This window comes from Polypterus senegalus, chromosome 9 (genome assembly GCF_016835505.1).
Source record: "Polypterus senegalus isolate Bchr_013 chromosome 9, ASM1683550v1, whole genome shotgun sequence".
In the NCBI taxonomy this organism is placed as follows: Eukaryota; Metazoa; Chordata; class Cladistia; order Polypteriformes; family Polypteridae; genus Polypterus; species Polypterus senegalus.
In genome coordinates this window covers 15237624-15254821 of record NC_053162.1, presented here as the reverse complement: position 1 = coordinate 15254821, position 17198 = coordinate 15237624, and the positions used below count along the sequence as shown (strand labels likewise).

The following is a 17198-nucleotide window of genomic DNA, read 5'->3' as shown; positions in this document are numbered from 1 at the left end:
CTATAAATATTACTACCTGAAAAAATCTAGAACAACATATTGCAGTTTTAGTACCCATAAAATTACTTACTAATTACATGCTTATATTTAAAGTGTCCACCACTGGGAAATTCTGGGCCCTTTTTATCTGGATACCGAAACGATTATTAATTGTTTTGAAATGGAGCACACACAGTACATGAAGCACACACATCAGGCTAGACAAAGCTTTACAATAGGAGTAAACCCAGACCCTACCGCTAAAAGAAATGGTGAACTCTAATTAATAAACAATGATTTTCAACAGAAGCCAAAGAGAAGAGGACAATTATGTTTTAGCCCCTTACCCCCAAAAAAAAAGTTGTTTCACAAAAGTCCCGTACTGTTCTGCAAACCTGCACAATGCTTATACCACTCTTATTCCAATTCAAGCCGAGCATCGTCACACATTCTGTTAACTATACAGGCTTATATTTTGCAATATGTTGCTGCAAAGGATGTTTAATGTGTCGACAATAACAATATTGACTCTCTAAATACAAAAATAAAAAGCTGCAAACTGCAAAACAGTGAAATTATTAAGATGTCAGTTTATTCCATTTCTACAAAATATTTTCTAATATGAAAATCACTTTAATAGTATTCTGTTTTTAGAAATATAATGAGCACTGACATTTCTGCATAGGATGAGGACAATGAAGCATTTGATTATGACCTGAGATGAGATAACTGTGTTTTTTTTCATTAAATGTTGTGGTTTAATGTGTGTATTTCCCCATTATGACATTTTTATTTTGAAATGTATTAAGTTGGTTGCTGCATCCCCTTGATTACTTTTATGTTTACTCTGCAAATCTGCAGGAATCAAAAATAAATGGCCAAAGTGAATTTATGTCCAGACCATCTATTTTAGCACTAGGCGGTTACAGTAACTTCACTCAGCTCAAAATATGGCAAATGCAAGGCTGCAGTGTCACCAACATTACTTCAATCAACCAAAAGTATCCAAATAGAAAGAATAGACAAATCAATTAAACTCTGCCAGTACCTTCTGACCACACTAGCACTCACCAAATGTTTGCAGTAGAAAACTGGAACCCACAGTTCCTGAAATCTTGTTGTATAGAGAAACTCTGTGAATAGCAGAACAGTCCATGATTACAAGTGCCTGTGGGTCTGAAATCCGAAGCCGCTATAAAACACCCTTTTCTGTAACCTTAGCAGCCGTTATAGTTTCTTGCTGAGGGAATTCAGTTTTCTTGAGACCCCTTCAGCCGCCTTTGATTTGAATGGGGGACCCAGCAGCTAGCTCCTGGATTGGACGGACATTTGAATATTGATTTTCCACCTGACTATGCAGGCGTTTGACTGGCTGTTCAATTGGCCTCAATCAGCCTTATTTTATGCAGGGCTCATGAAAGGGTATCTAAGTAGCATGCAGCTTGTAAAACACGCAATGGAGTAGGACGGCATGGAATTATTGAGGCAATACTTTGTATCAGTTAAACGTAAATGAATCAAAAAAATACCAGGTGAAATATTTAAGACCATAACAATTTAATGTCACAGCATTAACAAATATATATTTACTGTCTCAAATACAATGAAAACATTAAGGTGCACAATTGTGAACACAAAAACGTTTCTTTAAATACCAAATGATGAATATGCCTCATTTTAATTAAATGTTATTTAGAACTAAAACTATCTGCCATTTATTAAATGCACTTGAGATATAGGAATCCACTGTATTAAAAAACAGTATGTCTGTATTTACAATTATATATTTCACGGTATATTTTGTAATGCATAATTCCAGCCAATCTCCAAATATTGGTTACTATATTATTTTCATTAGAATAAAAACTGAGAAAAATATGGCCATATCTACATTATTAATCTCTAACAGTGTAAAATATTATGTTTCGGCATTTCTGATTTAATCTTTAGCATGTACATAACAGTTGCCTTCTATTTGTATAACAAATTAATCATTTAAACAAGGTGACGTGCTGCAGAATCACTAGATCCACTTCCTGATCCAAGCCCTATCAGCTCCAATCCAGGTTTTCTTTGTACTCATCAAGACTTGGTTGCTAATACAAACAACTAACTGAAAACAAAAGACGAGCCCTTGACTGGCTCAGTAGTGAGACAGACAGGCAATCAGAAAGAACGGAGAACTAATGGTCATACTGTCACAAATGGTTTTAAATAGACTGTAAATGAAACTTTAGACACAGGTGACTTCCCAAGTAATAGTTAAACGTACAGTAAGGCTTAATTTAATATTAAGATATTAAAGCAGAAAACAATGTATTTCAAAAAGAAACAAAATCAATAACATCTAGAGAAAATTATAAAGCTGATAGAAATGTATAGAAATGCAAGAACAGTAAAAATTGAACATGGATTAGTAAATGTATCTAAACATAATAGGAAAACATCAAAAATGAACTTCAGTAACTTAATTTAGTAAGCTATCACTGCTATGATACAAAAATAATTATATATATTAATATATATAAATAAATATAAATATACAGTATATGTAAGCTAACCCATGCTTCATTTAGTATACATAATTTTGTGCAAAACATTTAAATCGGAGTGCAAAGCCAGAAATAGGATGGATTTATTCCAGGACTACGACTACATACATAGTCTTAACATATAAACTAAGATCAGATATTTTCCAGATTATATCACTCTGCATTTTATTTAGTTTCCAATATAGTTAGAACTGTTAAATATTTAAGACAGTAATGGCATTAGTTATTCTTCTAATGGTGATGCTACAAATTGCGTCAGGAAAGCCTACAACAGGCATACAGCCGCTATCACAAGAAACCTAGGTACAGTGGAATTAACTTTTAAGTTGAAGCGGTTTTAAGTTTATAAATTATTACCATTAAAATAAAAGTGTTACTGTAATTATGAAGGTCAGCAAGCAAGTAATAAAATTATTTGTTACAGAAAAATTGCTGGAAGGCTAATACAATAATTGACAATATCATTTATTTTTCACCCAATGCAGTTGAACAATACGTGCTATGAATGAAAACAAGATTGGATGATGAAATAAAAAAAAAATAGTGCCTTACTCTTCCTTTGGTCAAGGAAAAGTTAATATAAAACAAGAACAAAACATTCCCAAAGAATTAATTTTTATTTAGAGTCCAGTTAAGTGAATAACCACATGACATGGCTCAGCTTACTACATATGATGGTTCATCACTTTCATCACCGTCTTCAGTCATCTACACCTTCTGTATAACTCAAAGCAGTATAACAAAAAGAGGAGAAACTGGACCAGATTATGATTTCACAGCAAAGGTACAAATCTACTCTCCCTACCGCAATTTAATGTCATAACATTCACAAGCATCAAATTAGTGATTCAGACACCTATTTTATCTCATCCACACCTAAAGGCCCTTTCACACTTGTTAACATCACCACTTACAATTGATAATTAAATGTATGAAGGAAGGTAAACACTGGATTTAATCCCAGAATTCAAGGTGTAAATAGCAAGCAATTGGGACTTAAAAGGCTGCAGTTTCAAATGCAAGACAGAAACCTCACACCTTACAGTTCATGGGGGTCAGATATGCAAGTAAACATTTCACTGCACTCTACACACAAGACAGCAATAGTACTACAGTAGCTGTAATATTGTACCTAGTCAGTAAGCAGGCTTCTCTATCCATACTGAAGGTTAGGGTTAGATTTTGAGAAGTAGGTTTGCTGTGTTTTGTTTGCAATGGAGGTCTTGATGGCTGAAAATAACAGCACAAACACTGCTGGTAAATATTACAACATCTAATGTTAGTCCAATGTAACCCTGATGTCTTGACATTAATTATTATTAGACCTATAATTCAGAAGTCAGATTCAGACCCTGATGCACTTAACTACAGCAGAATGATTTCACACATGCCTTTTATAACCAATGACAAGTAAGCCTCAGGCTATTTTCCCCAATTCTAGACTCCTCAGACTAGATCTTTTGGCAAAGCATATTATTTTACAATTTTCACTTCAAAACAGTACTATGTTGTGAAAATGTAAATTCAATTATCAAGCTCTTAACACTATTTCAAATGTTGCTAATTTTTTCAAATATGGAGTTTTCACTTTTCACTAAATTCAAATGAATTGTCAATTAATGTCATCTACCTGCTAAGCACTGTCTACACATATGTATTAATTAAAAAAAAGTTGGATTTAAGACCACTGCTAAAAACTTGTATTACAACAATACAGACCGATATTCAAAATATTAGTCTTTAAAATAAATCCTCATTTTAATTTCTTGTTTAGGAAATGGACATTCTGCGGTGAGCTGGTGCCCTTCTTCAGGGTTTGTTTCCTGCCTTGCGCCCTGTGTTGGCTGGGATTGGCTCCAGCAGACCCCCGTGACCCTGTAGTTAGGATATAGCGGGTTGGATGGATGGATGGAAATAGACACTGCACACATGAAATAGATGTGCAAAGATGTTTTAGTCCTGTGTTTTTACTTAATCTTCTTTAATATTTAAAATAAGCCAATTTCTTATTTTTCCCATTTTATTGATTTTATTAAAATCAAATAACATTCCATACAAATAACTCGGGTTTTACAAAAATAGGTTCAAACAAAATCAACCCCAATCCCTGAGAAAGAGAGCTAAGCAAGCTGAGCAAAACTTTAAGCTAGTAAAAATAAGTAAATAGATAAATGGAGTAAAAGAGGGGAGAGAACCTACTTCTTCAATTTAAATGCTTATTCTAAAATGTTATTGATTAGATCCTGGCAGGTTTTGAAAAACTTTTGTAGAGATCCGCTAAGTGCGAATTTTTTTCAGTTTCAAATAGAATATAACGTCAATGAAATGAGCCAAATTCTATGGGTACCAAGAGGTTATTAAAGAATGCACTGTCCATCTATCCATCCATTTTCAAACTCACTGATCCTAAGCAGCTGGAGCCTATCCTAACAGGCATCACACACAAGGAAGAAACAATCCCTAGACAGGATGCCAGTCCATCACAGGGTGAACACAATCATAACACAAACTGGCTAATTCAGCAACACCAGTTCACCAAACCTACATGTCTTAGGACTGTGGAAAGAAGCAGAAGCACCCTGAGGAAACCCTAGGGGACACAGGGTGAACATGCAAACTCCATACCGGAAGCAACACCAGTCCCTTTAATGTGAGGCAGCATCACTACCTCTGCCACCCTAGAATGTATTGTATACTATTAAATTTCCTTTAAAATTGATATCAGTTATGTTAACCATCTTTTTATGAAAACATTCAACAAGTGTTATCAGCCTTGGTTGCACCCACAGCAACCTTCATATTGCTTCTTTCAAATAGCTACGACTCCAACTTCACTTCATGTATGTGTTCATGATGCACATGATTCACTTAATTAATGGTGATTTAGCATTTTACTGGCTGAATAGCCAATTCAATTTTGATTTCTTCTACCGAAACAAGGAGAAGAAATCAAAACTAACAATTATATTAATAACTAGCCGTTCACCGCAGCTCCACCAACGTAGTAGTGAAACAGGACAAACTTTAAAGATAGATAAACAAAAAGTTATCGCTAGCTAAGCAGAGCAAGTTACACTCCAAAACAAAGGTAGACTGACTCCACACTCCTGACATCACGCTTCCCCCTCCGCTCGGTCCGCAGCCTCTGTATTGGATTAGCGCAAATATATCACTCCTGCAAGTGAACTATGATCCTTAGCGTGATGAGAGAAGTCGCAAAATCAACCGGAATATTCAAGAAAATTCTAAAAAAAAATCCGATCTAAATCTTTTGTTCACTAGCTAAGCGGATGTAAGATACGTCCCGAGGCTAGCGAGCGAGTGAGGAGAGCTCTGCCCCCTTCCCCTCGGCCCACAGCATGTCTCTCAGATTCGCGCAAATAAATCGGTACCGAAATATATATCACTCCTGCAAGTGAATAATCCTTAGCGATGAGAGAAATCACAAAATCAACCTGAATGTTCAAGCAAATTACAGAAAAATCCCTTGCAAAATCCGTTAATTAGTTCTCTTGTGAAAAGCGGACAGACATACAGACAGACGTTGGATTTTATATACTGTACGTATATAGAGATGTATGGGATACAAGCCAATTCAAGTTAATTAACATTTTCTAAACAAAGCTGTTATCCAACTGAGTACTGAGAAAAGTGCTATATAAATGTAATGAATTATTATTATTATTATTAACTGTAAAAAGCCACATAATAAAAACCCATTTTAAAAATGTTGTAGCCACACGCTATCAATCAGATGTTAGCAGCTGTTTGTACTAAAGTCCTATAATGGTGCAAACAGACTGTATGCCTTACCTGCAAATTTATAAAAAAATCACTGTGAACGTGAAGAGAAGTTTATAGTATACTGCAGTCATTAACAAATTTGTATCCCTCCCCGAAAAAAGTAACACACACAATTATCTCTGAAATAACTTGAAACTGATAAAAGTAACAGACACTCGTCACTGTTTATTCTGCAGTTAACATCAAAACCAGATTTTGCTTTACAGTTTTGATTCAACAGAATATTTCAAATAATGACACAAATGAAAATGGCATGGACACAGAAATGATGGGACCCTTCACCTAACATTTTGTTGCCCAACCTTTACAGTTTGCAATCACTGCAAACAAGCGAGTCCTGGAGTTCTCCATGAGACTTCCGGACCTGTCAACGGGTAGTATGGCCTACTTGTCCTGAGCAGACTGCTCCAGCTGTGTCAAGTCTGAAGAGGGCCTTCTCCAGAGTGCAGCTTTCAGCTCTTTGCATAGATGTTTGATCTGTTATGCACATGTTTTATCCATCACCATAAATCAGTTAAAAATGTATTCATGGAAAGAGTTCTGGCTAATCCTTTCATGCTTAAAAAAAATTAATAGTTTATTGTCACTAATGTATATTTGGAAAACTAAAACAAATACAACAAAAACAGCAGCAAAGATAATGCATCAGCCTGGATTTGAAAGTGCATTATTACACTCCCCAAATTATTTTACCTTTCCCCTTGAAGCTAGATGGATTAATTCTTCTCTTCTTTCTCGGGTATAACTTATTTCTCACTCTCACTGCAGTTCGGATGGCAGGAACTTGGACTTGAAGAGGTGGCACACTATCAGTCTCTGAAACTCTTGCAGCTCTAGCTTGCCTAGAACTGAAAACAAGTGTTTTTCATGAATATCAAAGCAGTAATATTTTCCCCTTTATTAGAAAACAATGTTTAGCTTCCCAGTTTACTGTAGGCCATATAATACTTCCAAATGTTAAGACCTGCACTGAATAACCTCAAACCACCATTAGATATCATATTGAAATGCACCATTTCTGGCTATGAAACCAGTACTGCTTATCATCACAAAATTCAAGCTCCCAAAATCCACAATGTACCTGACAACACACTAAATGCTACTGAAAATAAAGCTTGCAGTCTGGCCAGGGATGTATCTAAAGACATAATCATCCATCCATCCATCCATCCATTTTCCAACCCGCTGAATCCAAATACAGGGTCACAGGGGTCTGCTGGAGCCAATCCCAGCCAACACAGGGCACAAGGCAGGAACCAATCCTGGGCAGGGTGCCAACCCACCGCAGGGACATAATCATTTCCTACTTTTTAAAGTAAAAATAAGGTGTTTGTGTAGGTGTTTTTTTCTTTGATTTGGACTGCTACTAGTTACCACACAAATATTGATCAAGGCTAATGGGGCTTAAGGATAAAAAATAAGAACCAAATTAAAATTCTCTTCATATGATTTCTTGTTTTACTCGGATTGTACAGGAAATTTCAAAAAAGGAATTCGGCCTTATAATAAAAATCACATTGCAATCACTGGAATCCTTCATAATCAGGGTTCTGTGAATCCATAATCAGGTGCAATACAGTTTTCTTTTCTAACTTTGCTAAATATGCTTCAAAGTCTTCTTAATATCTCATAAACTGAACTACATACCTATTTCTTTGGGATCATTATAAACAAAACGTCTTCAGCTTGCATATTTAAAAAATTTTAAGCCACCCACCCATACCCAAGACTCCTCACAAAAACTCATTTAATATAAAAATCAATCTTATAAGCACACCCATTCTTTTTCTTTACCGCAAAGGTCCTAACAAAGATGGTGGTGCTTTGGCTTAACTGTTTCTCCTAAATTTCTGAGCCCTGCAAAACTTTGTCCCATTACTTAATATTCATATATTTATTCAAAGTATCCGAATATCAATGCCCAATTTCCATTGCTGGATATTTGTCACAGCTAGAACTGCCAAAATCAGCACCAAAAAAAAAAAAAAATCTTGCTTCCATAAAGTAGCCGGTTCTACACACAGGGTAGACCATAATGCTAAGCCGCAAATGGCTTTGGGGTGGTGCGGGGTGTTGAGGACACCCTTCTCATAGTTTATATGTGAGCGACATGGAATGCACAAGTCCATCAGAATCAGAATTCAAATGTATTGGGCAGGTACACTAGTATGTACTAGGAATTTTTCTTGATAGCATTAGTGCAACACAGAATACAAAAGATAAATATAAGAAGATAGCATAGGTGGGATTACATCGGGGATCGGCTCTGAGCTCTTTTTTATTTGCAGTGGTGACAAACAGGCTGACAGACGAGATTAGACCGGAGTCCCCGTGGACTATGATGTTTGCTGATGACATTGTGATCTGTAGCGATAGTAGGGTGCAGGCTGAGGAGACCCTGGAGAGGTGGAGATATGAGAGGAGAGGAGAGGAATGAAGGTCTCAAGACAGAAGACGTGTGTAAATGAGAGGGAGGTCAGTGGAGGGGCGAGGATGCAGGGAGTAGAGTTGGCGAAGGTGGATGAGTTTAAATACTTGGGATCAATAGTACAGAGTAATGGGGATTGTGGAAGAGAGGTGAAAAAGAGAGTGCGGGCAGGGTGGAGTGGGTGGAGAAGAGTGTCAGGAATAATCTGTGACAGATGGGTATCAGCAAGAAAGGGAAAGAGAAGGTCTACAGGACGGTAGTGAGACCCGTTATGTTATATGGGTTGGAGACGGTGGCACTGACTAGAAAGCAGGAGACACAGCCGGAGGTGGCAGAGTTAAAGATGTTAAGATTGGCATTGGGTGTGATGAGGATGGATAGGATTAGAAATGAGGACATTAGAGGGTCAGCTCAGGATGGACGGTTGGGAGACAAAGTCAGAAAGCAGAGATTGAGTTAGTTTGGACATGTGCAGAGGAGAGATGCGGAGTATATTGGGAAAAGGATGCTAAGGATAGAGCTGCCAGGCAAGAGAACCAGAGGAAGGCCTAAGAGAAGGTTTATGTGGTGAGAGGGGACATGCAGGTGATGGATGTGACAGAGCAAGATGTAAAAAAGACAGGAAGATATTGAAAAAGATCCACTGAAGCAACTCCTAACAGGAGCAACCAAAAGAAAGAGAACAACAACATAGCATATAAAATGACAAAATGTGATGCAGCATACAAGGCAATCACCATGTGAAATCATGTCTCCAGCACGGGGGTCACCAGTTTTGTAATATTGTCTGAAACAGAATAAACAGTAAAACTGCATCTACTGCATGCTTGTTTGTCTTGTTAAACAATGCAAATAATTTACACTTTTTTTCGTTCAGGCATTGTGCAACTTTCTGAACTTGAACTTTTAAGTGTCTCCACCACGCAATAGCACTACATCAGTTTCCTTCTGTTGTTTAAGCAACCAAATTGTATTTTTTTTTTCCAAACTTCCATTTCACTGAGCAGGACCTGCATTTCGCATTCACTGAAATTCTTCTTTTTTTTTTCTTTTATTACATGTGCTTTCACCATTGTCTTTTAACAATACACAGAAAGGAAGGAGCTATTTATATTGCTGTGCAATTTTTCACCTCATTGCAATTCACGTTGATTTGGGATTTTATAAAGGGAAAGTGCATAGAACTTTGGTTACGCAGTTTCATGCATCTGAATTTTTTTGTGTGCACACATTTCTAGTTTTGTCCGTACGTCATGTTCTAGTGCGACCCCTGGACTCTAACTCAACAATTGCAGAACATTACCATTGCTGTTTTAAAGCCATTCCTGTGTACCTTTGGCTTTATGCTTGGGGTTATTTTCCTGCTAGAAAACAAAGCTTTTCCAAAGGTACAAGTTTAAACTTCTCAATGTGGAACACTTTACAGAGGCCATCCTCATCAAAAATTCTTTAAATAATTCATAGGCCATACAAAAAACAATAAAAGCATTTGTGCCATGTTCAGTTTTTGTCCACATGTTTTGTGCTGTTTGATATTTACTTCTCACCATCTTTCTGTATTTTTCTTTTATAGGGAGGAGGCAACTTGAATATGACTAACACAACATGTAAATAAAACTCCAAATTATGAATTATTAATAATCGGTAATTACTTATAAAATAAATTAATATAAAAATCACTGCAATGTATTAGTGTTTCGATCGTATTTTATTCTGAACATTTCTAGCTCCCAGCAAATGCTACTGTATTTAATATCATAAAATTTAGGTAGGCTGGCATTTAAAAAGGGGTGGCACGGTGGCGCAGTGGGTAGCGCTGCTGCCTCGCAGTTAGGAGACCAGACTTCACTTCCCAGGTCCTCCCTGCGTGGAGTTTGCATGTTCTCCCCGTGTCTGCATGGGTTTTTGTCTAGGTACTCCGGTTTCCTCCCACAGTCCAAAGATATGCAGATTAGGTGCACTGGCAATTCTAAATTGGCCCTAGTGTGTGCTTGGTGTGTGGGTGTGTGTCCTGCGGTGGGTTGGCACCCTGCCCAGGATTGGTTCCTGCCTTGTGCCCTGTGTTGGCTGGGATTGGCTCCAGCAGACCCCCGTGACCCTGTCTTCGGATTCAGCAGGTTAGAAAATGGATGGATGGACTCCGGTTTCCTCCCACAGTCCAAAGACATGCAGATTAGGTGCACTGGCAATTCTAAATTGTCCCCAGTGTGTGTGTGTGTGTGTGTGTGTGTGTGTGTGCGCACACCCTGCAGTGGGCTGGCGCCCTGCCTGGGGTTTGTTTCCTGCCTTGCACCCTGCGTTGGTTGGAATTGGTTCCGAGGACCCCCGTGACCCTGTAGTTAGGATATAGTGAGTTGGATTATGGATGGATGGCATTTAAAAAATAAATAAATAAAACACATAATTGCACAAGGTCTTTAAAGCAAATTTCTTTGTGCTTTTAATAGATGATTTACTATTAAAAAAAAAAAAAAAGGTTGGGAGCGTGCACTAATTACACGACACAACAAGCTACCCAGATTGAGACCCGAGTGCAGCTGCGCAACAGTTGACACCTCAGCACCACACTGAACAATGTGAGGTTTTTTTTTTTTTGTTTTTTTTTACAGTGGTTGGAGTGCCAAGCCTGCCACCCACCCCCAAACTTTCCCTGCAAGTTTGGGGGACCTGCTTGCAGGGCCGGATGCAGATTAACGTCATACCCAGGACAGACCAATTGCAGGTTAAGGGCCTTCCTAAGGGGCCCAACGGAGTGGAGTCACTTCTGGCGTTTTATGGGATTTGAACCTGCAACCTTCCGACACGGATCCCTAACCTCAGATATATATCTATATTACAAGGGACCAGTCAGGAAAAAAGGATTGGTTTGTACATATATAAAGTGGTTCAGATATGTATATCTAGTCAGATACATTGGTTTGAATACATCCATTTAGAAATATACATTGGTTGAGATATATAGATTGGATGAAATATTTAAACAGAGAAGTTTACATACCCTGTATATATATATATACATCGGTTCAAAAACATCATCCATTCAGATATATAGATTGTTTCAGATACATCTGTTTGGATATATAGGTTGTTTCAGAAAAATACATCGGTTTGAACAGAACGGTTGGTATTTACAGGTTGGCACAGTGCGGCCATCTAATTTCGCTGTTTCTCTTCATCACTCTCGTCATTATTGTATATATTTTATAAAAGAAGCATACGCCTGTGGGTACGTTTTATTTCGTAAACAGTCTTGGTTGGGGGTCATAGATTCCAAAGCACTTTTTCTTTCATTATTTAGAACACTCGCACAGATGCCTGCCTCGGCTCGTTGCACTCGCTCCTGCGTCCCTCCCATGACAGATTCTTCTCAAAAGAATCAAAAAAGCATTGATCACAGCCTCAGTATATCACATTTTTTCACCTCATGAAACATTTGTTGATCACTGACTGAAAGCCGCACAGTGATTCTGGTATTCCTTATTGGCAGCATTTCATTAAAGGACAATCTATGTCAGGAAAGATACAAGGCTTGTCTGCTGAAAGGACAAGCCTCTTAATGGAGGAAAACACTGGAGTTTCACAGTTTCTTCTCAATGCTGATCAGAGTTCAGAATGATCAGAATATTGCAGCTTCACAAATAGCCGATGTTTAACTCCTTTTATAATTAAACAGCCCCCAAAATTGAGCTCTGAAACTAAGGATCTGCGCTGGTATCCCGAAGGTTGCCGGTTCAAATCCCCGTCACTGCCAAAAGAGATCCTACTCTGCTGGGCTCTTGAGCGAGACCCTTAGCCTTCAGTTGCTCAAGGGGCGCTGTACAATGGCTGACCCTGCGCTCTGACCCTAAGGGGTATGCGAAAACGGACAAATTCCTAATACGAGAAATTGTATAAGGCAAAATAAAGAACAAAAAAAATAAAAATTCACCCACAACACACACACGATCAAACGCACACACTACTGATTAAGCGTGCAATCTCCTGTGTTAGCATTCGAAAGGACTAACACGTGCCCAGGGCATTTACTGTCATTTACTTGCAAGGCAGGAGATTGCAAGAAAATTCAGTCCCAGGAGAAAGTTAGTCCGTGGATTTCACATACACAAAAATATCCTACCTTAAGTGCAAGCTTGATTAGAAAAAATATACTTTTTGAGCATAGCATACAATGGATACATGAGTCAATTTTAATTAACTTCAGTTTATAGTTAAAATATCCACCCCCTACATAAAACATCATTCTGTATCCCTGATCTACATGCACAAGAAACTCCGCAGCTCCAGTTTGCTCCACACAAAGAGGGTCTATCCTTTACTCCTTCCTGGTCTGGAATACTCTTACATGAAACGCTGCCCCCACACACAAACAAACACAAATGCATTTTCTGGCTAGGTTTATTTCTTACCCCCATTTACTGTACATCTGTCAACACTTGGCATGTTTTCTTTTTTACTTCTAAGTAGATGGAAGTTTGGTGATGGAGTCAAAAATCTGCTATTGAATTAAATTCAGCTTCTGAGTCTACGATGTTCAAAATGTCAAGAAAAGTTGACTTTAGCATGGAATTATTGTTTTTCTGTAGAAAATCAAAATGGATTTTCACATCTAAAAACTATAATTTCTGATGGAAAAAATATAAATATAAAAATATGTGTTTTTTTGCATTGTGCCGAGCTTGTGGATGAATACATCCACCCTGGCAAAGACGGAACATTTGGGGACAACACGTTTTCGAGATATCAGCTCCGAACCCAAGGATCTATGTGCAATGACATCTTCAGAAAAAATTGACCTATCTTCTCTAAACAAGTTGCATCGTTTCTGTCTTGTTACAGGCTGCACTATACCCCCATATTCTTCAAAAACATCCATCCATCCATCCTCTTCCGCTTATCCAAGGTCGGGTTGCGGGGGGCAGCAGCTTGAGCAGAGAGGCCCAGACTTCCCTCTCCCCGGCCACTTCTTCTAGCTCTTCCGGGGAAATCACGAGGCGTTCCCAGGCCAGCTGGGAGACATAGTCCCTCCAGCGTGTCCTGGGTCTTCCCCGGGGCCTCCTCCCGGTTAGACGTGCCCGGAACATCTCACCAGAGAGGCGTCCAGGAGGCATCCTGATCAGATGTCCGAGCCACCTCATCTGACTCTTATCAATGCGGAGGAGCAGGGGCTCTACTCTGAGCCCCTCCCGGATGACTGAGCTTCTCACCCTTTCTTTAAGGGAAAGCCCAGACACCCTGCGGAGGAAACTCATTTCAGCTTCTTGTATTCACAATCCCGTTCTTTCGGTCACTACCCATAGCTCATGACCATAAGTGAGGGTAGGAACGTAGATTGACTGATAAATTGGGAGCTTTGCCTTACGGCTCAGCTCCTTTTTCACCACGACAGTCCGATGCAGAACCTTCTTCAAAAACAGTTTGACCTAAGTTCACCGATAGCTGCCAAAAGAAATTGTTCAGTTTCACCACCAGAGCACATACTAAATGATGATTAGAAAGAAATGAACATACATCATAATAGATCTGTAAAGGTCGATGTAGACACAGAACGTAAGCTATCCTCATTCCAGTCTTCTGTCTATGTAGTATTTAATGTACTTAATTTGACTCAATGTGTTTAGCTTGACATTAAATATTTATGTTGCTCATGTGATTTAATTTTCTGTACGTTTCACTTCACTATAATTTTTGTGTACATAAAATTACATAAATGTACTTCATTGCACCATACAATCTATCATATTATTCCGTAAAAATTTCCATTGAGTGATTTCCTGTAGTATCACTAAAGTGTAATTGACATGGACGTCCTGTATTGGTCATCCTATACCTTATTTTTTTATTTATTTTAATTGGGCTTCTCTGATTTTCTCCCACATCCAAAAGACCAGTAACTGGTGACATTAGCCCAAGGTGAGTGAGCCTTGCAAAGGACTTGTGCTCTGCCCAGAGTTGGCTCCTGCATCATGTCCAGCTTTCCTGGCGGAGACTCCTGCTTCTCACTTTTCACACTAAAATATGTAGGTTAAGAAACTGAATAGGTGAGTAGTATCCTCCACTTTATAAAATTTAAGTACGTTTTTCATTCAACTATTGCTGTTCATTAAGGGAAAATAATGCTAAGGTTGTCAAGACCGGCCTTAAAAAATTAAGAAATGAATTTAGCAGTTATTTGGTCAAAAAAAAAAAAAACATTCAGGTATTATTTGCGCCATACATGGTTCTACCACTAAATCTAAGAGCAGGGCTGTCTGAATTGGGGAGAGGGGGCCCAGGGGCAAGACAGGTATTTGGGAGGGGTTGGTGATATGTTTCATGGCGGCAGGGTTTAACAGGATGAATGGGGGGGGATCTAGGAATTTTGTGTGTCACTTTAATAAAGTATTTTATCTTTTTTAAAGTCATCATGACTCCAAATTCTAATAGTAAAATGGCATAACAAAGCGCAAAATTGACAGGTTACCCACATGAAACCAGTATAAGACGTGCATGAAACCAATACAGTGCATACGCAAATCCATTGTTAGACCGACACAGAACACAAGCCAATATAGTTCATAAGCAAACAGATAATATGCAAGCGTAAACCAATGCAGTTCACTCACAAGCCAATAACAAATCGTACTGGAACCAGTGATATAGACACGCAAATCAATATAGTTCCTATGCAAACCAGTGGTATGCATGTACAAACGGACATAGTTCACGTACAAACCGATAATATACAGACACAAACCAATATAGTTCATATGAATGAAACCAGTATTGTACGCACTCAAACCATTTAAGTTTGCACGCAAACCAATAGATTTATGATTTCTGGCCTGTTTGGCCCCTCATAGGTACAGACTAGGGCAGGATGCCAGTCCATGGCCTAACAGCAATATGCAGTTTGGCCAATAAATTGTGATGTAAAGTTGAGGAAGACGCGGGCCTCCTATGTTTTTTTGCACGCTTGGAATGTAAAGTAGCTGCCAGAGGGCATATATTTGAAATGCTCTTCTAAGAATAATTAAATGGATGACCTCTTCTTTAGAATAGCTTGGGAAAAAGTTGCATGTCCATATTTAAACTGAACATTTTGTAACATTGTATATTTTTTGTATTGATTTATTGATCTTGATGTATTGAATCCTACATTTTCTACCAGATGAATTCCAAATCTGAAAACTGCTACAAGAAACATTCTGATCTCAGTCACTCTAACAATAATTGCTTCTTTGTGGGTTTGTTAGAACAGATGCAAGTTTTATAATGGCACATTTACGTACAGATAATAAAATCCCGTGTTAGTACAACTGGATGCCAGTTGATCTTAAGATTGTGCTTTATTTTTACTCATTGGGTTTAGGACGGCTGCCACTCAACACCAGGTGACCACACCTGAATGCCTGTGTGCTGCTTGGATGTTCTCTCCCCGTTTCTCTGCGTGTCATTTCGCATCTCGGAAGACGCAACGCTTGTGTCAGCTAAATTTCCTCCTCGTGACCGTCAAATTGCACAGCGGGGGTTCTGAAAACGGATGGATACCTACTTACTATTACACACTGAAGCTGTCCGGCCATTCGTGTGCATCGGAGTATGTAACAACTGCCTAGTAGAAGTACCTGCATCGGTGATAAGCTTTCATTAATAATTAAACAAAGCCATTGTTTTCACGTGTCTGGCAAAGGTGCACAACTGAGATTAACTTAACTGTTCATAACTGGCAAAGTGGTAGGTCACAAGGAACACGAGCATTCAAAACGCGCAATCAGAAAAAACACATTAAGAAAACTGAAAAACGGCGGAGTAAGAAAAATACAAAATACATCAATATCGTTAAACAGATTCGCTTAATCTTGCCAACGTAGTATAAAGGGTTCGACACGGGCTACTCGATTCTCCCCCTCCCCAGCTTCAAACAGTCAAACAAACTTACTTTCTTTTTCTTTCTCCAGCTGAATGCATTTCTAGGCGTTTCGTAACGTATTTTTTCCAATGAAACCGATCCCGTTTCCCTGGGTCTGTTTCTTTGCCTCGCGTCCCTTCCTACGCCTTTTCGTTTTTCATACGTCTGTTTCCAGTCGCGTTACAAACGTACAGTACAGTTTATTTAAAATAAGCGCCGAGTACAATCTGCAGCAGAAAGGCGGGGCTCCAGAAGGCATTGGAATGTAGGCGGTGACATGTCAATCATTCAGGTTTAACCAATCGCTGTCAGATTTCAGTTACATTAGGTTGTCAATCTTTCTTTATCCAGTAACCTACCTGTAAGAGTTGCTTGTCATTTATCCTAACAACCAATTATATTATAGTACTGCGCTTCAGGGGGCGGGATGCATTGATTTCGAGTCGCACCGTTAATCAGGACAGTGATGAGGTGTATGACTTCAGCGGTGTCATAAATTGATTTAAAGCATTGCATTTTTTAAATTATCACTTGCGAGGTGTTACTT

General features: G+C 38.5%; 1 protein-coding gene across 2 annotated transcripts in view; it reads right to left on the bottom strand.

Moving 5' to 3' along the window:
• The window catches only part of rgs3a (regulator of G protein signaling 3a), a 493869-nt gene extending 477035 nt beyond the window's left edge, over positions 1-16834 (bottom strand). The window contains exons 1-2 of one of the 2 annotated variants that reach the window (XM_039762724.1): positions 16682-16834; positions 7029-7183 (exon numbers count right to left, since the gene is read on the bottom strand). In XM_039762724.1, the coding sequence (XP_039618658.1) occupies positions 7029-7183; positions 16682-16710 (184 nt within the window). In that variant the 5' untranslated portion in view covers positions 16711-16834. Of the gene's footprint in view, positions 1-1050; positions 1153-7028; positions 7184-16681 lie in introns of those variants that run through there. The other variant, XM_039762725.1, reaches the window with a different exon arrangement.
• Between the last annotated feature and the right edge of the window lie 364 nt (positions 16835-17198).